This window comes from Hippoglossus stenolepis, chromosome 13 (assembly GCF_022539355.2).
Source record: "Hippoglossus stenolepis isolate QCI-W04-F060 chromosome 13, HSTE1.2, whole genome shotgun sequence".
In the NCBI taxonomy this organism is placed as follows: Eukaryota; Metazoa; Chordata; class Actinopteri; order Pleuronectiformes; family Pleuronectidae; genus Hippoglossus; species Hippoglossus stenolepis.
In genome coordinates, this window is record NC_061495.1 from 16,927,717 (window position 1) to 16,950,928 (window position 23,212).

General features: G+C 41.7%; 1 protein-coding gene across 6 annotated transcripts in view; it reads left to right on the plus strand.

The window, feature by feature from the left end:
* Window positions 1-5,220: 5,220 nt before the first annotated feature.
* Window positions 5,221-23,212, plus strand: part of LOC118119943 (phospholipid-transporting ATPase IH-like) — a 36,012-nt gene continuing 18,020 nt past the window's right edge. For all 6 annotated transcript variants that reach the window (XM_035174441.2, XM_047342584.1, XM_047342583.1 and 3 more), the window contains exons 1-8: window positions 5,221-5,704; window positions 16,916-17,038; window positions 17,279-17,368; window positions 18,565-18,645; window positions 19,306-19,413; window positions 21,802-21,930; window positions 22,925-23,028; window positions 23,141-23,191. In XM_035174441.2, coding sequence (XP_035030332.2) covers window positions 5,666-5,704; window positions 16,916-17,038; window positions 17,279-17,368; window positions 18,565-18,645; window positions 19,306-19,413; window positions 21,802-21,930; window positions 22,925-23,028; window positions 23,141-23,191 — 725 coding nt within the window. In that variant the 5' untranslated portion in view covers window positions 5,221-5,665. The remainder of the gene's footprint in view (window positions 5,705-16,915; window positions 17,039-17,278; window positions 17,369-18,564; window positions 18,646-19,305; window positions 19,414-21,801; window positions 21,931-22,924; window positions 23,029-23,140; window positions 23,192-23,212) is intronic.

Here is a 23,212-nt window from a genome sequence, read left to right on the forward strand (position 1 = left end):
AAAGAGGACAAATAAAAACAAGAAAACAAAACATCAGAGGCAACAAGAAAAATATTACAAAAGCCTTTAAAATTTAAAGGCTTTTGTAATATTTGTTTGGTTAAATTCAGGTTAGGGGTGAGATGTGACGTGTGTATAGGTTACGGTAAAGGTTAGGAATGAATTGTTCATGTTGAAGGTTAGGGCTAAAGTTTTTGTTAGGCTGTGCTCAAGTAAATACAAAGGCCTAAGAAGGACAGCTGCTCAAACCTGTGTGTGAAGGTGAAGACTTGTTTTAAGGTTAGGTTAAGGTTAAGCTAAGGTTTAGGTTAGGTTAAGGCTTAGGCATGTAGGTTGAGGTCAGAGTACTTCTCCAGGAAATCAATGTAAGTCAGTGTAATGTTCTCTGAAGTCATGGAGACACGACTCTGTGTGTGTGTGTGTGTGTGTGTGTGTGTGTGTGTGTGTGTGTGTGTCTGACAGGGGAGTATCCGGGGGTCTTGGCGGCTGCTGGTCTTGATAACAGGGGCGGAAAAATCAATCACCTCCTCTGACAGCCATGAGAGTGGCCCTGCCCCTTTATACCTCCACTCCTCCCTCCTTCTCCATTTTTTGTGTCTTCCTCTCTCTGTCACTAATGGAAGATGATGTACAGGCAGGAAACCCGAGCACAGATTTGAGCGTGCATGTCATAGCTGATATAAGCATCCACACACACACACACACACACACTCTGAGGCAGGAGGCTGCAGGTAAAGCCATGTCAGGATTAGTGAGTCCTGTGAGTTGGTGACAGTGAGGAACACATGTTCAGGTCACTGTCTCTGTGACTGAACTATGTTACTGCTCCAAACACTGTTCTTCTTATTATACTCCCCTCTCTCCCCTCTTTTCTATCCCTCTACATTCACACCCCCTCTCTCCTCCTCTCTTTCTCCCCCTTTGCATCTGCACGTGTGTGTGTGTGTGTGTGTGTGTCGGCACAAGCTGAATATGTTTAAGGGGTGAGGAGGGGGGCACCAAATCCGTGGAGAGGACTTGGCAGTTGCTCTTCTCCCTCCCGCTTCATTGCTTTGGTCCTTCCCAAATCCTATTTCACGGTGCCAAGCATCCGCTCCCTGGGATCTCCACAGCTCCCATCTCCAGACGCAGGTTTAAGCCCCTCTCTTGGCACCGAGACTGGGCACGGAGAGAGAAAGCATGTGACGCACATAAGCACCGCCAGAGACACAAACACACCTATTATGTGTGTTCAGAGAGGGACGGGCCTTGCCGCGTGTTGCACTGCTCAGTCACACAATCGCAGTGTCGCAAGCTGTGTTCCTCCCGTGTTCTGCTCACCTCTGACAGGAGTCGGGAGGTCACGCATGAGCCCTGTGAGCTGCTTCTGAAAACACACTCAGGAAGTCGTTCAGTCAAGCAACAGCACGTCAGTCTAGCATGTACCATGTAGCCGCAGCCTCTGTTTAGGTTGCATGGATAAATAAACTGCAGACAAAAGATCATAGGCCTAATTGTCACTTAATTAATTTGTTCTGCCATTATACAGGGTAAACTCGTGCTTTAATGGTCCTCCAATTAACCACTAATCAAAGCAATTCATTAGCTGCTAAATTACCTGAATCTCCACCAGCAGAGCACCATGACCCATGGGTACATGTGAGCTGCTGCAGGGAGACAGCTCTTGTGATTTTTAGTATCGACCACTAGATGGCACCAAATACCTGATAGTAGAGTATTACATGTTTAACCCACAGACAGTTGCACATGACCACTGATCACTCTAACGTGTAAACTCATGATTTTACTGAATAATATACTTTAAAAAACAACAACATTGAGACATGCAAAGCAACAATGCAACATAATGTTTACGAGGTTAAGATTACTACATTGAAATGATAGGTCCTTGATCTTTGTTTTTCTTGTTTCAACCATCTGAGCTGGTGAAACTTGGCCCATTCATCAGGATTCATTCATTCAATTATTTATTCTTATTGTATGTTTTGGTTTATAACTGGGTTTGTAATTAAGACATTTCTCCAAAAATGTTGTGAATGTCAGAGAGTTGAGCTTTTCAACAGTTGATTTATTATTATTATTATTATTATTGTTGTTGTTTGTTGTCGTTGTTGTTGTTGTTATTTCCAACTCAATGAATTGAATATACATTAATTACATTTCCACATCAGACATTACAAACAGTAGAGACTTGATTTGATTTTCTGATACTTTCTTGATAGAGCATTATAGGATCCAGTGTTTTAACTGATTTAGCCACTCACATTGCAACAGGAGGTGTAGTTCTTTTTAAAACATATCAAAACGCTTAGAAAACATGACTAGAAAGTTTTCAGCTAAAATACAAAATCTCACTGGTGGGCTGAACTTATGTCGTCTTTTTGCTGTGTTCAAATATTTAAATAACTAATACTCTTTACACTACATACTATCCACATGACTTTCTGTTTACTTGTCACTGGAGATTGATACAGATTGTTTAAACAGTTTCATAATATCTCACATGACCTTGGAGGGAGAAAAAAACGCTACAAGCCACATTCATCCATTAATTCGTACAGCGCCACTAACTAACTACTAAGTGCTTTTCATTTCTTGTCTCTTTCTAGTATCTTGCCCAAGGACACTTCAGCATGCAGACTGGAGGTGCTGGGGATCAAACCCCCGATCTTCTGGATGACCTGTTCTATCTCCTGAGTCACAGGAGTGGCACTAAATAGACAGATATTAAAAATACTATAGGATAAACACGGTGACAGGCACGGTGATGTGTTCTGATGTATACACATCTTTGGGACCATAGTGTAACATTAGATCTTTGAGTGTAGAATTAACATGCCTCACATTTATTTACTCCATCATCATCATCTGTCTTACATTTATATTTATAAAGTAATGTGACAGGGCTTGATTACTATAATAACTCAGTCATTATTATCTATCGGGATAAGTTAGAGGCTGGTCCACATGTGGCTCACACACAGTCTATGCACAGGACTGATGATGCCCCATATGCTCCCCCCCCTCCCCCGCCCACACAAGAAAGAAACAAGGAATGAACAATGACCCGGTTCCTCCACTTGGATGAAACAGTATTAATGAGTCAGTCGACTGTTTGATAACCAGCAGCAGCAGTGGAAACAACAACTAATGCTGCTGTTTTGTTTACATCTGCATAAACTCTCTAAGATGCTTTAACGTCCGTGTGTTCTTCTGTTGGACAAGCAGGTAAACACAGGACGACACTTGTCTCCATAACACGACCAGGACATCAAACACAGCATGCGTATCGTTTGTCACAGCCCATAAACAAAGAGCATGTTGTAATGTGTCCACTGAGGCGGGCTCATCATAAGACACTTAGTGCCCCGGGGGTCTTGAGGGAGGTAAACAGCGGGATGGGGGCATTACTGGGTCAGAGCTGAAAGTGCTGGATGCCCATGCATTATTAATAGTGTCTGTGCTAATTGAAAGTCATAACTCCGCAAATGAAATGTCTGGGGCAGACGTCACGCCCTGACACCTGCTGCCACAGGATCCCCTACATGGAGACCTGGCTAAACTTAGAATTTCTCTTGGTGATGAATGCAGTTGGATTTTGGGATATGTTTCTGTATGTTACACGGTGTGACAACAACAATGGAAAGTTTGCTGTTGAGCACTTTTATTATTACTTTGTGTATTTCCACGTCTATCCTGAAGAGATTAGACTTCCCAGCACTTAAGCTGTTTATTATTATTTTTCATCAACATATTTTTTATAGGAAAGCATTTTAATGCCTGATTTTAACTGTTTTTAAAAGATGTTGTTTGTTCTTACTGTTTTCTTTTATGATATATGTTTTATTAGTGTTTTGTCTTGTTTATTTCTGTGTTGTTTTATTCCCATGTATTTTGTAAAACATATACATATAGCTGAATGTTATGCTATACAAAGAAGGTTTTTGTTGTTGTTGCTGTTGTTGCTTTTGTTTTCTTAGTGATATAATGTCAACATGTTACCTGGATGACTGCATCTTTGCCTTCAGCACAAAAGAAATCCTTAAATGGAAAAATGTTTTGGATGTTGTTGTCTGAAACAAAACATCCAGTATGGAAAAGACTGTATCAAGGGGTTTAATTCATGTTCATAAATCTTTAATGATAAATTATAGATTACATTAGACTGGTTAGACTCTAGAAAGTGGCTCAGGTGATCCATCAAAATTATTATTAATACTTACAACTGCATACTTCATGAACAAACGCCTTAAATAGTTTTGTTGTTGTTGTTGAACTATATTATTTTTCGCTTGTTAGAAATCAAGAGACCCAGAAAAGCCATATAGGACAAATGGGATTTTCATAACCTGCCACCAAAAACTTATACTCGTAGGATTTATTAACCACGAATAAAGCCATTTGTTACCAGGATGTAGAGGGTAACATTAATGGAACATTACCACAGAGTTAGGTATTTAGGGTATGTGAAACATGTCTGTCTAATTATACTCTGGTTAAATATACAGTTGGTGAAGTAACTTACATCAAATAGTGAAACCAACAATAGAGAGGTCACAGAGTGAAGTACAAACGTACGTTAAGATCAGATTTTTAGACGCAATGAGATAATTGCACTTGTTTCTTTACATTTTTACATGAAAAATGACTTAAATGTTTTTCCCAAGAGTTTCCAGTAAACTCTCTGTTGATGGACCATTTGTTTGAGCTCTACCTCTTGGTAGGTGGCAGGTAGTTTAATCTGTAATCTATAAAAAAAACAATTTTAAAAACACAAAGTGCTTCACAATTTTATGAACTGTATTTATTTCCTGAGGATTTTATTTTTGACTTTGCTAGTCAGCAAATTTGACTATTTTGACTCGGCTACATTGTTTATGAGGTATTTACCTGAATTAATAAAACTAAAGTTGATAACAAATTAATAACAATCACAGTTAAAGATGTTAAATGATTAATCCCATTTCATGATTAAATGTAGTTGCTTTAAGAAACTGGTAAAGCATCTGAACAGTTCTTCCACTTCTAATTCAAACTAAATTCCTCACAGCCCTCACAGTGTGATGTTCCCATGAGCCTGTTGTGGTTATAATAGTTGTTGTTGGTTTTGAACACTTTATGTTTCCGTGTGTTTTCCTCTTCATGTGAACTGTGCTCACTTCTGATAGTGACGGATGAATCCAGGGGCTCAGTGCGCATGCGCAGCGTGGTCATCTGACGGCTGAGGACCGAAGACACCGAGGAGCCGCCGCAGCTACACGGGACCACAGGCGCCTCTCTCCCGCAGGAATAAAACACTCTCATCCGGCGCCGAGCCACCGCAGGAGACGGGCCCTCGGAGCTCTGGAGCTGTTTTTTCCTCGCATGCACCGCGGTTTCTCCTGAAATGTAGCCAGCAGCGGCGGCGGGAGCGCGGGGGTCGTTGTGTTCGCTCGGTCGCCGCACGCATGGCTCTTCGCAGGGATGCCATGAAACCAAGCCGCCTGGCACACCGCTGCTCCCCGCTATCACAGACGCGGCGGCCGCGGTGCTGGAGGTGGTGATGGTGAGCGATGGATGCTGCAGGAGAGAGACACCGTAGGTAGCGTCAACCAAGAGCCGAGCACAGCTCAACAGTCCCCGCTACAAGAGCTTTAGTCCCCGCCGGAGCGGAGCTGTGAGAAGGATGGATTTCACTCTGCTCCGGAATATCATCCGCAGATACGTAAGGCCCCCCCATCACACACACACACACACACACACACACACACACACACACACACACACACACACACACACCACACACTCGTATTCAACACACACACACACACACACATACACACAACACACTTACACACACATATACAGAACATATATAACACACATACAACATACACGTACACACACAGCAAATACAACACACACATATACAACACATACAAAACACCCAAACACCACACAAACATTCTACACACACTCGCATAAATGCAACACACATACAACAGACACATATACACACACACACACACACACACACACACACACACACACACACACACATTGATTTTCCAGATACTAACTATAAACTTAACCTCAGTTACTACTTGACTAAATTGATCTTAAACCTTACTCTAACCTAAACTTTACCCTAAACCATGACCTAAACATAATCTTACTCTAAACCTGACCTAACCTAAACCTAAACCTAAACCTTACCCTTACCCTTACCCTTACCCTTACCCTTACTTCAACCTTAACCTTAACCTAATCTAACCTTAACCTAAATCTTACTCTAAACCTAACTTAAACCAAAACGTAATCCAAACCTTAACCTTAACCTTAATCCAAACCTATACCTTAACCTAAACCATAACCTGATCTTTAAACAGGTTTTGATGTTAGTTACAATGTAATGATTTTAGTTATAGTTACTTGCTTTTTGACCCCATTAGGAAGACAAGTCCTCATAATGTGACAGATGTATGTCCTCGAAACTTGTGTAATACATGGACCACACACAACCTTATCCCCAATGTTAACCATGACCAATTCATGTCCAACCCTCCTCCGTGTGAAGAAATATAGAATGTACATGTCATGTTAACATGTTTGCATGTTGCACATTGGAGTGCACGCTGTCTGCATTGCGAGTCCGAGTCTTTACGCGTGGACGTGCAGTGTCATTAAACTCAGCTCATCTGCAACCATAAACATTGCACCCCAGCTGCTTTGGCTCTGGCAGGTTTGTGCACTGTGGGCTTTACACTGTGCGTTTTTTCCTATGTGGAGCTGAATGTGGGGGAATGTGCTAGTGGCTGCAGTGACGGCTGGTGACTGGGTAGAATTGGAATGAACTTGGCTGGCCCACTTTTAACTTTGTTTTCAGTGAGCCACAACATGCATGCATACTAAACCAGCTCATGGCTTCCTAGTCGCTCGGGTCTGCAGAGGAAATAAATCCCAGTCAGGACCCAGGGACTGACTCCAGAGGCCTTGCAGAGGCTCTTTCTGCAGCGTTGGTTCAATGCTTCTCACCGGCAGCAGGAAGGTGGTGCGGGTTAAACTACAGATGCTCAACAAAATCAAATCATAGAACTAGATTGTCTCCTAAAAGAAACATGTTTAGATTTACCAGATCTGCATTGTTATTTGGCTCTGCACCTAATTGCACACACTAATAAATGTCAGTCTCATTATCCATAAAGATCCAGGAATTATTCTCTGACAAGTCAACAAAAATGTCCTATTTCACAATGTCAAAGAAAGCGATCCACACCAAAGTGAAATGGAATCTTCCCTGATCCACATCGCATCTTGCCACCAAGTTTTGTGGTAATCCGTCAAGCGGTGATTGTGTAATCCTGTTTAGTTCCTTTACGCCAAAATTATACGTTTTACATCAAAATTGTCTCGTTTCCATCCTTGTTGAACGGAGACGATAAAAACCTGAGTCATTTGCTCCACAAGTGGAAAGGGGACTTAACATGCGGTGTTGAGAAGTCCAACATGGCCTCATCCTCATCTATCTCGTCTTTGAGCAGGAATTATTCACATCATAACAGAGCGGATGATGGCAGCCAGGACAGGAGGCAGCTGGTTTGTTGGGTGTGTATGTGTGTGTGTGTGGGGGGGAGGGGGTTGTTAAGAAGGAACCAGCTCTGGCAGGCCTGGTGATGCTCATCAAACTGGGCACCTCTGGAGTACGGACACATCTGCTCTATACTGTACCGTCTGCGACCTTTTCAGCTGACCTCACAACATGGCTCAGGTGCTGTGAAGATAACTATGTGCGTGGTGCTGCATGCTTTTGTTTGCCTGGTTCGTCAAGCTTGTGCAAATGTGTGTGTGTGTGTGTGTGTGTGTGTGTGTGCGTGCGTGTGCGTGTGCGTGCGTGCGTGCGTGTGTGTGGCTGGCGTGCGTGCGTGTGTGTGTGTGTGTGTGTGTAGCAGGCATGTGACAGTGTGAAGGGAGCTTGACGGATGCTCCAGCAGGACTAATATCAGGGGAAATCAGATCCACCACTGAGGGTGAACAGCAGGAGGATTAGGAGGACGGGGTCAGTGAAGACGCCCCTCGTCTCTCACCCTTTTTCCCTCTGCAGCCTCACTCTGCAACACTATGAAGGAGACAAGGAATTAATCATTAATTCAATCATAGGCACATTGATTAAGAATCGGACGCACGCTTGATGTATATCTGGGCCTGTTATTACTGGCGTCTCACCTTCTGTTAACCCTGACACATTCTGAGTTGCTGCTCGCTTAATGAGACCACGCAGAAGAACAAACATTACATCATGCGCGGTGATTAACATGATAAGCAGAGAGCGGCCGAGTCCATTCTGTGGACGGAGAGCGGTAAACTCTCATCAAGGTCAGCGCCTGAATGTAGCCGGCCTCAAATGCTTTCAGAATTTGATCCCCCCCCCCAAAGAAAGACAATGGAGATTTGATAAATCATCTTCAGCCATTAAAGCACGTGTGATTCAGTTCACTTTACTCCACTGGGCAAGTTTATGAGCCTTCACTTCATATCTTCTTCTCTTTATTATCCGCCTGTCATTGATTTGTGGCTCGTCCTTGATGTATTTTGGTTTGAGGGACATTTGTGTTTCTCGACTCTTCTTTGCTTGTTTCTGCTTTGGTTTGTTAACAACATGTTAATATGCAGTTTCTATTCAACACAACATACCAGACTAGACTAGAAGAGGACGATAAAGTCCTGGACTTAACCTCCATTGACGTGCGTCATGTGTCCAACATGTACCTTAAAAAATAGGAGTTAAACAACTCGAAAATTGAACAATGTGAGCAACGGGTGCAATTCTAGGAAGCGCACTAGGTTAAAAAAGTGGAGCCTGACAGATTTATCAGTTGGCTGATAATATTGACCTTTCACAGACATATCAGTTTGGTAAAAAAATTTAATTTTCTAAATTCAAGTTCTATATGTTTTGGTTGTATTTGTGTTTGCATTTTATTTATAGTTATAAGTAATAAAATGTATGTTTAAACTATGAATATCAAGCCTCAATTACATTTCTTTGTCATAATGGTTTGATAACAACATCTAAGGAATCACTGCCATTTTATTACTTTAATATATATATATGTTAGAGATGTTCCAATACTGATACCAGCATCTGAAATGCCTGGCATACTACTGAATATACCAGGTCTGCCATCGACGAGTATACTCGAATCTATGTACCAATCGGGTACCACATCTTTAAAGTATTTTCCAAATAAAATTGCATTTTTCTTTTGACAGAAATTCTTCTTCGCTGCTCCAAAACAGCAGTTGCACCGTACCGTGACTGGCAGGTACTGTTTTTAGAGCAGCGAGTAGCCAGGGCTGGACACATTGCCAGCAATTTGATAATATTCCACACTGGAAAGTCCCACAAGTAAAACGAGCTACTTGAAGGCCTATCGAATGCAAGACTTTTTCAAGGGGTGACACTAGTGTTGCCAATAACAACACTAGCAATAGGCCATACACCAATGATAGCAATCATCACTTCCATACAGGGTTAGTAGCATACAGCTGTTGAAACACATTATATAAGTTGTTTTTTCAAATGCAGTGGTCTTGGATCGGTGTTCCGTCAATACTCAAAGTCTAGACTCAAAGGGGGAAATGGTATCGGCCTAATATGAATAAGGCTCTATAAAAAAGTTTTGTACACACGTGTGTTCAATTATGTTCAATTATATTTATTATTTGAGTTATGAAGTTGCACTGAACAACTGGTGCCTCGACTTTCACTGTGAAGTGTGAACTGTGTCGCCTGATGAACTGTGTTATTAACCACAGGCAGTTATTCAAATGTAGCCAGGGCAGCACTTTAATATGATGAGGAAATTATATTTTCTGAAGGCCGTGGAGGGATTCCAGTGTATGAGCCTGGTTTCTGACTTTACAGTTCAGTAAAGATAAATACGGTGTCATACGGTGTCATGGTATTTTGCAGTGCTTGAAGTTTAAATGCGGCATTTTGCTAAAAGAATGGCTAAGCCCTATTGAAATGTGTGTGTGTGTGCATGTGCGTATGCACTCTTGTTCTGGTATGTCAGCAGACCCAGGGTCAGGACGTGACAGGAAGAAATTTTATTTATAATGAGATTTATCTGTAAAATGATCTGTGGTTTGAACAGATCCTGTGTGTGTGTGTGTGTGTGTGTGTGTGTGTGTGTGTGTGTGTGTGTGTGTGTGTGTGTGTGTGCGTGCTTGTGTGCGTGTGTGTGTGTGACCACTGTCTCCACTTCTTCCTCCTCTGTGCCCTTTTTCCGTCTGGTAATAATAACAGCGATGGAGTGATGCCTCAGACAGACACAGACCGTGAGAACAGCGTGGGGTCATGATCTGGATAAGAGCAATGCTGGCATATATGGGTGATGGTCATATTAAAACATATTAAACACCTTACAGGAGCTTGTACGCTCATGTAACAGCCTCTTGTGAAGATGACAACATTTTGATTTATATCTTTGCCTCGTGGCCACTCCGCCGTCGTGTCTTTGGCTTGATTTACCCTCGTGCCCCCCTCTCTCCTCGCCCTCCTTTACATCTTATCTCCGAATGTATAACTGTTATTCTTTCAGAGACCTCTCGCGACCTCCGCAGATAAAAGCGAGAGGGCAGCGATGTCTCTCTTTGATCCGTAAGGTGCCAGCAGGTCCAGGAGAGCTGCGGGGCTTTAGAGAGGCTCCTAGCAGCTTTACAGCTCTCTGAGTGCCCTGGCTGGTGTTGAAAGGCAGAGCTCGATCACTGTTTACCACATTACTTCTCACCGCTACAAATGGTTAAGGGCAGGCTATTCCTGTCCCCTGCCCCCCTTGGAGATGGGGCCCTGGCGTAGAGACAGCGGCTGTAGGTGACAAACATGCGCAGGATTTGTGTTTTGGCCGAGCTTTGCCCGCCAGCCTGCGTGCATATCAGGGAAAACAGCCGTGCATCGGATGTGCCGCTTCGTGATTCAAGATTTTTGCGTCCCACAGCCTGCCCTGAAGACAGAGGTTTTATTAGACGACACAGTTTTAGCGTCGTCTTAGCATGTTGTTGATGAGAAAGAGGGTTTTTTAGCATGCAGATTACAGTGGTGGGAGAGAAAGGAGACAGCAGAGGAGAAGTAGCACAGCTGGATTAAAGACTTATGTAACAGTTGGATCACAGCGAGTCAAGTGGGAGAGGAAGCTGGGGCAACAACAGAATACAAATTTTGTCATTTTTAAAAGTAATCTCATATTTATCCTTTCGATTTTGTTGCAGATACAGTTATTTGCGTCATCAGGAATGAAGTGGCTGCAGCATCAGCATTTGAGGCTAAAACAACCTCTGTCGACGCGAGCGCACTGGAGTTGTATACGTTTTAATCCCCGTGATACATCCACACCTGAAAATGCACATCACGTGACCACTTGCGTACACTGGGCGTGCACGTGCAGGTGTAAACAGGAAGGCATGCATGTCTGAGCACAACAGCTGTTAGCAAAGACAACACTTGCAATTTATTATCCATGTTGTGTTCTCCACTGGTAGAAGAGGCCAGTGCCGGGTGTGTTTTTTTCGAATCAGTGAAGGCTACGTCCTGACTGAAAAGACCCAGTCATCTCCACTTCTGTCCATCCAGATTGAAACACTGCACTGGGGGTTTTCAAACTAAAATACGGCCAGCAACTTTCCCAAACTTCTCCGTTTCAGCGGCTCTAAAACTCCACAGAAGTGTGGATCTGTGTGTCTGTAGCAGAGTTGATGAGTTTTTAAACAAAAACGTAGTAATGTTGGTGTAGTCTGAGATTGTATGTGTGTACAAAAGCACTGGTACATTTGGGTTTTACGTCTCCACCTGTTCTGCATTATCCCCAAAATCAAATCCTCTAATAAATAATTATAGAAGCTAATGGTGCTCACTGTCTCTGTGAGCTATGATCCCTCGCTGTATTTCATTAGTCACTGCCTCTCTGCTGCTTTTGATGTTTCATTCCACTTTGTTCCAAAAAAGGATTTTCCACAGAGAATATGGTCTTAAGAAGTTTCCAGCTGAAGCAAAAATAAAAGCACAGAGAGGATCTCGAGGACGTTGTCTGGGGCAGCACATTTTCCTTAAAGTCTCATAATATCTTGTCAAATCCAGTTTCACAGCATTAAAGAGAACATGTTACACGAGTGATCTTCACTCTATGTATAGCGCGGCCTCCGCGTGTGAAGCTGTTTCTTTGTGTTTTGAACTCGCAGGTGTAGCGTAGCTGCTGGCATACTGTGTTGCTATGGTGATTAATGGTGAATGAGTAGCAGTGGAGTGCATGTTGAACAGGTAGCCTCCTTCCTTTTAAGCTGATCAAGGTCTCCAGGCTCCTTTTATCTTTTGCTTGATGCTACGACAGACTTCACAGCTTCCGCTAATAACTAATAACTAATAACTCCTCTGTTCTTTTCTTTCTCTGTTTCTCTTAATATCCCCATACTTGCACAGAATTATCGGTTGGCAGAAATTGGCGGATTTGAGCCTTTCATAGACATATCAGTATCAGCGTTTATGTTTGCTGATTATAAAAAAATATATAATTTATAAAATAAACTCTAGTACATCTATTGATAAAAGAACTATATTGATATATTCATTCATTCATATATCAATATAGTTCTTTTATCAATAGTTATTTATAATAAAGTTTATGGTATAACTGTTGGTAAAATGTCTTTGTCATAGAGGTTTGACAACAAAATTCTTTATTTCATTCGTTATTTCATTCTTTTAATGTTATAAGAATGATATATTCATATTTATTGGCATTGGCCCGCAAGAATTGACATTAGTTGGGCTCTACCTAAACAAGTATGAGTTGTGCCTGCTCTAAATAAATTATTACTAGATTTGTCTGTAAAATCATTTTTAAGTTCTTAATACCAACTAGGTAGTTGCTTTTTTCTAATGTCGTTGTGCATAAATAGAAAGGCAACAGACTAATTTATGTAAATTATCGTAAAGTCACTTTAGCATCACCACCTGTAACATCATATCAAACATTGCATATTTATCTAAACTGACTGTCAGTGTTGTTATATTTATGCATATATGAAGAATATTTGTTTTACAGTTTGTACCATTTATGTTTGGAATGAACAGAATATGCTAATCTTACCAATGCTATTTAGCTAGTTGTTTAGCATAATGATTTGTGAGCCTATTTGAGGTATTTGTGATATTTGATTATTTATAATCTGACATCAATATAAACTAGCATTTCATTTAGTGTCAGGTCATGTATGTTGACAATTCTTCAGCCAACGTATCTTAGCTTTCAATCTAAGATAGTCTTATATTAGTGAGCTAACTTTGTCAGTTAGCCCAGTTAGCTATGTGATAGTCACAGATACAGGGTGTAAATATTAACTTACAAGTAATATCTATATGAGAACTACTTTGTGCTGTTTTATTGTAATAATTTATAAAATAGCACTCACATTTAGGCTTTGAATATGCTAAGAGAACAAGATCCATGAATTATCTTCTGGGCAATTGATGACAATGTCAAGAAACCTCCATTTTGCAATATTAAGAAAGTGATGAAAACTATTTCTGTTGTCTAGATCTGTGTTAAAACATAATGGTTTCTTTCTTGCCCCATGTTTCATCCTTCTGCCGAATTTCGTGGGATTCTGTTCAGTAGTTTTTGCGAAACCCTGCTCACAAACAAACACATTGAGACAACGGCGAAACTTGTCAACACACTTTTCTCTGTCCAGCCAACACGAGTAGTTCATTAGGACAATTTGATCTGTGAGTTAATGAGGGAAACCTTCTCCAGCACTGTACGGTGTAACAGTGGATAGGTGGCGTAGGGCTGAGACATGACCATTTAATCAGGCCAGTTTATGATGCATTCCTTTTATTACACCTCTGTGGTAGAGAGGACCTACATCATGAAAGCAGCATGGAATGATCCCGGCACTTCAGGGGTCAGAGGTTACTTTTCCACCATTAAGCCTGCAAAGCTGTGCCCACTGCAAATGTTAGGCAGACGATCAGACCAGGGCTAAAAATACTGTCTTGGCTTTTTAAAGCAGGATGCAAAATGTTAAAAATAGCAGCCCTGCATCTGCTCTTTCTTCAAAGTCTAAAGATCTACGCAAGAAAAAAGCACCACTGTACAGTATGAAACAAACGTAGCAGGAGAAGTTGCAGTGGTGGGATGTTTGCTGCTGTCGTTGTTTATGATTGTTGTCAGACCAGCCCGTGTGCGAGGAGGCGGTTTCAGTGTTGTTAACAAAGACAAAGCCTCCAACCAACCAGCCGGGCACTTTGTCTGATGGAGCGGTGGCATGAAAAGGGAACAGTGGGGCCGGGGTTGATACAGATCAGTGAGGATTAATGATCAGATAACGACAAACCACAATGCAATCTCTCTGTGTCTTTTTCCACCGCTCTGCCACAGTCCCACTGTCAGGGTGTGACACTCGCAGGGGCAGAACGGCACAGATAGAGATATGATGGGATAAATGAGGAATCAGGGAAATGTGAATATTAGAAGGAAAAAATTAGGATTAAGGAAGTAGAATAAAGTGGTTGGTTAAGTCGGTCTTTTATTATTGGTTTGACTGAGAGACACCTCGAGGCCGTAGTTAAATATTGTACGTTTACCTTTGACAGTGTTTTTCAACATTTTGTCAATGCCTAATGAAATTTGGTGCAGATGATCAAACTCCTTCCTGTATCCTTCCTTTCCTTTTCCAAACAGACGTGTCAGATTGATTCTACACGAGCGCCGTTCTTGTTTTGACTTTCTACTGATTTAAGACCAGTGAACATGTCACTTCCTATCCCTATGACAGATTGTATGTATGTGTTTTTGACTGTTTGGTTTGATCATTTACATTCTCTGCTCTCTTTTCCATCAATATGTGCTCATTCTCTTTAATTTATCCTCCTTCCATCTGCTTCTCTTTCCCCCTCTCTCTCTCTCTTTCCTTTCATTTCACTGCATCACTCTGGGTCATGTCCCCCCCCTTAATGTTTTGGAGTCGGCTGACACTGTTAGCTCGCTGCCTATTTTTATCCCACTTCTAAGCGCCTGTTGATCGCAGTGGTTAAGTTTAAATATGTGACTCTTGAGTTTTTCTCTGCTGCAGTTTGCTCTGGTTTTATTGCAGATGTCACACTAGGAAAAGTTACGTTGGCCTTCATTTAATCTTGTGTCCAAACGTACACTTATTAAAATTTATGGATTTGAATATTCAAGGTTACGGAGAAGACATGTAACAGGATTAAACTGTTAAATTTACATCACGCAGACTCATAAAAGTGTTGGACATTGGCAATGATGAGCCGCGTCTCTGCCAAAGTGTTTAAGGACTTTTAAAGCAGTGAAGCGCTGAATCCACCGAGGTGCTTGTTCCAGAACTTTTCTACTAATGGTCAACACTTCTCCTTTGAGCTGTGTCAGGCTGCGGCTGCAGTGCCAAGAGTTACGCTCACACTGCAACGTCAGGCCGAAGCATTACGAGCCAGATGGAAACAAACAGCTGAATGTTGTGGTGTCTCGACTCTTGTTTTTGCTTTTATCTCTTCCCACAATAGTGTTTTTTTAAAAAGAGACACCTTGGAAAAAATATGAGCTGCACAAAACTCCCAGAATGCACTGTGCTAGTCCCCGGGGAGCTACTTAGATGTAATATAGATGAGCGATGAACTGAAATTGGGGGGTTTCATGCACATGATGTATTCATCATATTGTATCAGGTTGTGGTTTCACAGAGTTGAATGTTGTTATCGAGCGTGTGCAGAGGAAAAAGAAATGTTAAAGGATGGAGCGGCTGAGTGCAGAGACGTCCTGCTGGAGGAGCTGAAAAGATAAATGACAAATAAACACTTGAGTTACTGAGAGCTGATCCCACCGACACACCAACTCAACAAACACACTCATCTCTCAGTTGGACCTCAGTCTGTGGGCTTGTTTGTGAAAAGAAGTTTTTGAAATGGTGTGACACAGTCTTCTGTTTCTGTGTTTGATCCAGGACACTCAGGCCCGTGTCTTTCTCAGTTGATCCATACTTAACGGACCAGTAATAACATTTTATTTATAATTGCTACGTTTATTGTATTAATGAAGAATTAAGATAGCTGTTTAGTAGGAATGCAGGGATCCAACTTTAGTACTGATTCACAAACCTAAATTACTGATGATGATCTTTTTCACAAATTTAAAGTCAATATACTGCATTGCTCATTGGAATCATTTTATATTTAAGGTAACACCAGGCTGGCATTATTGAGAAACTAATTCAATGGAGTTTAAGATGATAGATTGATAAAGATGATTTATTGTTGTGAATCAGTCACATCATTGCCAATATTTGATCAGCTTTGAAAAGGTCAGTGTCAATCCCAAAATCAGGTTAAAATGAATCAGTTCATCTATGTGTGTGTGTGTGTTTGTGTGCCTTCAAATTTCTTTTACTATCAATTTGAAGATGTAACAAGTCCTCAGATTTTAAAAACTATGTATTGTATATTTGTATTATTAGTATTAGTATTATTATTGATAATAATAATAATAATAATAACTAAACATATTAACAGGTCTACTAATCATTACAGCATTAGTTTTGTAAGTGCTGAGAAAAACATGATAAATTACACATCAGGTAAAATTTGATATACAAAATAATAGAGGCAGCATCATGTACAGCAAATCATATATAGATTATACAGTATTTTTATCTGCATTTGGTGAAAACATTGTTTTAAACAAGGATGAATAATTATGATAAATAATAATTATTGTTTCAGTTAGTTTATGATAATATAAAACAGATAATAGTAAGTAGGTCATGAATTGTAAGTGAACTCAGTTGAACAGTGTGAGTCAACCCATTTTCCTCCTCTCTACCTGTATTTCTATTTATATCTATATGTCATCTCTGTCTCCATCAGTGTGTGGGGGAGGAGAACTGGGTGGACAGCCGGACAGTGTACATCGGACATAAAGAACCCCCTCCGGGAGCTGAGGCCTACATCCCTCAGCGTTACCCCGACAACCGCATTGTCTCCTCCAAGGTGAGTCAGTGCCTGTAACACCGTTCATCATCATGCCATCCCTTTGTCTCACATTCAGACAACCATGTAATCCCTATTGTGAACACGTTTTTTAAAGCATGACACACTTCGCTTCCACGTGTTTGGCGAGTCGTGCATCACCATTTGTCTTGCCAGAAGGATTGTTTGGATGTGCCATCGTTTCCTCGCTCTGTGTTTCTATGTGTGTGATAGTAATTCAGCTGTCGCTCTGACCCACAGTACACCTTCTGGAACTTCGTTCCCAAGAACCTGTTTGAGCAGTTCAGAAGAATCGCTAACTTCTACTTCTTGGTCATATTTCTGGTCCAGGTGAGATTTTCATAAAAATAAATGAGCTGTGGTTATTTTTTCCACCTGTTTGATCTGCAAAGACTGAGGCGCCACAGAAACCCTCTCTTAGCTCTTGTTTGTCAAAGGAAGAACAAAAAACACAACCGATACACTGATATTTAGCTATTTGAGATAACCTGCATTCTCTAATGTCTGCGCTCAACATGATGATAAAGTTGCCCTTAATTATAGTCCATGGCATATACTGCTTAATTTGTCATAGGTACAGTAGGTAACCATATACTGTAGATTTGTTCAGTGATGATTTTCAAAAACAATTCTGAGGCAAGGTATGAAGTCTTCAAGGTCAAAGTTGGCTCTAAAGCAGCAGATCATTTGGTTAAATTAACTTTGCACATCCATGTCTCCACCAAAATGAATGGCAGTTCTTCCCATAGTTTAAATTTCAGAGCTCACTAACTTTTCTTATATTTACTCTTTAAAATTTTTTCACTTTCACAGATTTTGTAATGTTTTGCATTTTCAGTCATTTCTTAATCCTCTTATCCTTAAATTAACTCAGGATTGGTTGAAGACCCTGCCATCACTGTTTCCTGATTTAACAATAAAAGCAATTATCGAAGATTAATAGTGAAATCCATGTGAATGAGGGATTATGAACAAAAAATGAATTTGTTTACATGTAATTATCCTGAAATATCTCTCAATAGTCTCAATATCTTTCTGTCTAATTCTTAATCAAAGAGAAACAGCTTTTTCTTTTAACCACTATATCGAACCAAATTTGGAATGATCATACAAGGGGGCGACTTTATTGAGGAGGAGACAACAATTTACCTGAATGCAGCGTAGCCACAGTTTTGGTGTTTCATCAGTAGCATGTGAAATACTGCACCCTCTCAACGGGACAAACTGGGCAACGCGCACAGCAGCAATGTTGGCACGGCCTCCTCTTTTTCTTTTTGTCAGTTGCAGAGCTCCCTCTTTGTTGTATTCTTCTCCTGTATGAGTGCAGATGGAATATATATAAAACAAGATTTGATTACTGGGACACTTCAAGTTTGCAAGATTGATGCTCGAGTCCTTATTACGGAGGCTTTTTTTCTCCCTGCTGCACTTCCTTACTCAGCATTGCATACTTGGCATCTCTCCTCTCTGCCTCCCCTTTCTTCCACCCCTACCCCTGCACCGCTCTCTCTCTCTCCTCTTTGCAGCTTATCATCGACACCCCCACCAGCCCAGTCACCAGCGGCCTGCCCCTCTTCTTTGTTATCACTGTCACCGCCATAAAACAGGTAGGACACACACAAACAGCGCATGCATTTCCAGGAAATATTGCCCACAACGATCCCTCTCTCTCTCTCTCTCTCTCTCTCTCTCTCTCTCTCTCTCTCTCTCTCTCTCTCTCTCTCTCTCTTTCACACACACCAGCTCGCAGCATCGAATACGCACAGCCAATCGGGACGCTCTGTTATCCGCATACACGCATTCCTCGCTCAGAGAGGGGACATGCCATTGAATATGTCTGGTGATGTGAGAAATATGATAATGAATGGTCTCCTCTGTTAATCACTCCGGCCGAGTGTCCTGTGCCCCTCGGAGCTGCATCCTCTCTGCCGTGTGCTGGAGCTGAGAGATGGGGTGCTATCAGTGATCGATGAAGCTGTTCAGGCTACGGAGGCCTGAGTTTTACCGGGACATAAATCTAAAACATGACGTGTTGCTTAGAAATCCAGGAAAGAGGTCACTAAGCTCAGGGAGCACAATGCTAATTAATTACAGAGTGTGACTTTCACCTCTCCCCTCTCTCTCTCTCTCTCTCTCTCTTGATCTCATGCTACGTTCTGGCCCCGATTCTCTCTGCACAATAATCCATATTCTCTCTTTCTCTCTTGCCAACAAACACACCGTTATAATCTTGTTCTCTCTTCCCTCTCCTGCTGCATCTCTCTCAGGGCTATGAGGACTGGCTCAGACACAAAGCTGACTGCTCTATAAACCAGTGTCCGGTGGACATGGTGCAGCAGGGGAAGGTGGTGAGGACGCAGAGTCACAAGCTACGGGTAAGAATGGCCTCATTAGAGCAGCACAGCACCTGAGGCCACAAAGCGACACCGCTGTACTGCTGCGTAGCTCACTTTTCTCTATATCTGTCGTGTCTCACCCCGCCTCCTCTTCTCCGCAGTCCTCTCCAACTTTGTTTCCTTCTTCCTCTCTGGCTCACTCTTGTCTTTCCCACCAATTAATATCTCTGAAGCTGTAGTAGAGGGAACAATCGCTGTCCCCTGGCACACCACGCACGAGTCCCCCCCGCGGGAATTAACAGGACTGATGCATTTTATAGATTCAGGTCTTCCTGTCGTCATCCTCTTATGTCATTCTGATGCAACAGCAGATCACAGTTTGGTAGCGTGGCTCAGTCTAATTCCTGGATATGCGCAAGATTTTTATTCTATCATACTTTATATGTTTTCAGCAATATTATGTATCATAGATTTTAATTTACCACGTCAAATTCAACTTGTGTAGCCATGCACAAGGGATTTCACAAAGAATTTGAATCATGAGTTCAGTTTGATCATTTCAGACAAAACCGCAGTTTAATCTTTATTAAAACAATGTGACACAAGTAATACTCTGTTTTGTTGGCTGGAGTGTTAACCAATACACAAGTCACTCTTCTGCTGTTGCATTTAAGACTGGGACTTCAAGCATATTAACACATTTACAGTAATAAGTGGTCATTTAAAGTCTATGACCTCATTCAGACGTGGTCTTAACATCCGTCCTGAGGGACTGCTTATGCGTCCTGGGCCACATATGAAGAGCTGTCTACTCAGCTGACGTCTCTGACCCGCTACAGTTTCACTACGAATCAAACATATTTTTATGCCTCTCAGTGTCCATACATTGATTTGTTTGCGGCCACAATATCAATATATCCAGACATAATGACTGATACGTTTCTTAAATGGATAAGATATTTCTCCACAGTAGCTGCACAAGATTCATTCCTGACTTCCTCATTCTCTCCTGCTCGCTCGCTCATGCCAAAATACAGACACACACACAAATGCAGTGACTATGAACTCTGGGTAAAACCAACATCATTTGGTCTTAGCGTACAAAAAGTGACGCTGGTGTTTATTTGCATATGAGTGATCCGATCACAAGTAGCCACAGGAGTCACATTCAGGACTCATTTTAATGCGTCCTGAATGTGTCTCAGGGGTAAATTGTCTCAGGGGTAAACACACAAATCTAGCGCTGTACATTTGTGATCAGATCTCTCAGGACGGATGTTGATACCAGGTCAGAAAGGAGCCCAACTTATCCAAACCATAATAATATAAAAGATGTCCAGCGTAGTGATTTGTGCTGTTGCTTCGTTGTAGAACTGTATGCATCACTCTGCCCCGCTGTCGCTCTCTCGCACACACTCTGGTCTGTCACAGTCAGACCAGCCATCTGCAGCACCAGGAGAAATGTCACTGCTTTGGTGGCCCAGTGGACCGTCAAAACATCCATAGAGTTATTACCTTCCTGTGCAGGCAGGGGAGAACTCAGCAGAACATTGGGCTATAGCTGTCGGTTAACGATTAAATGAACATCCCCCGTACTGGTACCCGGAGCAGGGCTGAATGTCAAGATTTCTGTCGAAAAGCAAGAACCAATATCACTGAGCTTGCATTTTTCTCTGCAGAATCCCTCTCATATCATCCCAGCGTGGATAAAAACAAAGGTGTCTGTTTGCATTATGTGAGTGTTGAGCTCAGCACCTCCTATGTAGATGCGTAGTATAATATTCAGTCCAGTTACACCATTGTGTCGAGAAGGGTATTTAATGGGTGCAGGTATGTTTAGATTCTGCTGCGTCTGCTGCTCCTGTTGAGCGCGGAGACGGTGCTGGATGTTGAGTGTCATCTTGGAATGAGGCTTCGATACAGTTCCACAGCATTAACGGTTACAGAGCATTAGTTTGTGTTTCCATCGCAGTAGATTTCATTTTACATTCACCTGCACCAGAAACTCTCCTCCTGGCTTTTTCTGTCCCCCTTTGTGAGTCATTGTCCCCGTCTTTCTCTCTCTCTGTCCTTTCTCTCTGTCTCTTGAGTCTTCTCCTGTTTTCTGCACCAAGGTTTCTCTCTTCCGCAGATCAAACGGAGAGGATTAGAGTGTGAATTGGGAGCAGGAATAATGATGAATATATTAATCATGCAAAATCAGAGCGCGTGCGTGTACGGTCACCGTGGAGATGGGATTTATCTGAGCTTAAGCTGCTCCGCTCGCATAATCTGTTATGCAACTTCTAAATCCTTTGGGGAAAAAATGGACGTCTGTATGTCTTTTACTCTCTGTTTATGTGAACCTCTCGTCAAAATCCTTATCATTTATTATGGATGTAAAAAGCCATTATGGGATCGTGTGTGTGATGAGTCCTGTTCCGTCAGGTGGGGGACATCGTTGTGGTGAGGGAGGACGAGACTTTTCCCTGTGACCTCATCCTTCTCTCCGCCAGTCGTCAGGATGGGACCTGCTTCGTCACCACCACCAGCCTGGACGGGGAGTCCAGTCACAAGGTGCCGGGACGAGTGCATGATGTGGATTCAATAACGTTTTTTCACTAGAGTTTTAAATTTACCACCTTTAATCCCTAAAAATAAAACCCCAAAGGTTAATATAGGCCCTTTTAGGGTCTAGGAAATTACTCAGCCATATTTAAGAGATTTGAAAGTACTAAAAATAGTATTTTTCAAATTTATAACCTTATAAAAGTTCCTCCTCATCAAATGGTTAAAGTCCTGCATTCACATTAACACGTAATGCGTGTGTCAGCTCTATGACAACATTGTTCATTATGGTCATTATCACAAACATTGTATAATTATCATATTTCACAATTATTTTGTATTTTGTCTCATACAATGTTAAACAATAGTTTCACTAAACACACTTGGATTTCCAACTATGTTCCATGACAATTTACAGCTTGAAAATGTTAAATTTCCTCCAATATGTTTATTTAGAACTAATTTCTACAACACATTGATTTATAATTGATAATACATTTCTACAAAAAATTTAAAAAGACTAATTTCCCACGCGGTACACACTCATCTAGAGATGACATTTTTTGTTATTTAATCTTTTAGATCAAATTCATTGATTTTCAAAAGAACCAAACAGTCCACTTAGGTTGTTTTTTTTTACTTTGAATATTTAGACAAAACAAGCAAATTGAAGAAGTCACCTTAATTTTTAGGACGTTCTTCTGGCCTATAGACCCAAATATGAATTGATCGATTTGCAGATAAATTTAAACTCTACGCTACACTGTAGTACTGCACCCACCCTCCTCCTATATGCCCCCAGGGTGACCCCCTGCTGCGCTCACCTTCCCAGCATGCTTGTCGTCTGCTGACCTGCCAATTGCCTGTGATGGTTCACCTCGCTGCCTCTCCTGGTGGACCCTGTGATGAGGAAGCAAATGATCCCTGCTCTCATTACTGGCTGCGGGTGACATTTTCCTCTGTTGTCTTCTTCATTCCCTCGTCCTCTGCCTTTGTCCCTCAGACCTATTATGCCGTACCAGATACCATGGCCTTTAGAACGGAGCAGGAGGTGGATTCGCTACATGCCACCATTGAATGTGAACAACCGCAGCCTGACCTCTACAAGTGAGTCTGACACACACTCACTGATGCATCTTTCTCTGACCTATTACCACCTCTTAGAAGTAAATCTTCCTTTAGTTCTGTCTTGATTCGATTTAGCTGTGACCTTTTCCAGATTTGTGGGACGCATCAATATTTACAAGGACAATGAAGAGCCCGTGGCTCGGTGAGAACTTTATCTTTTACT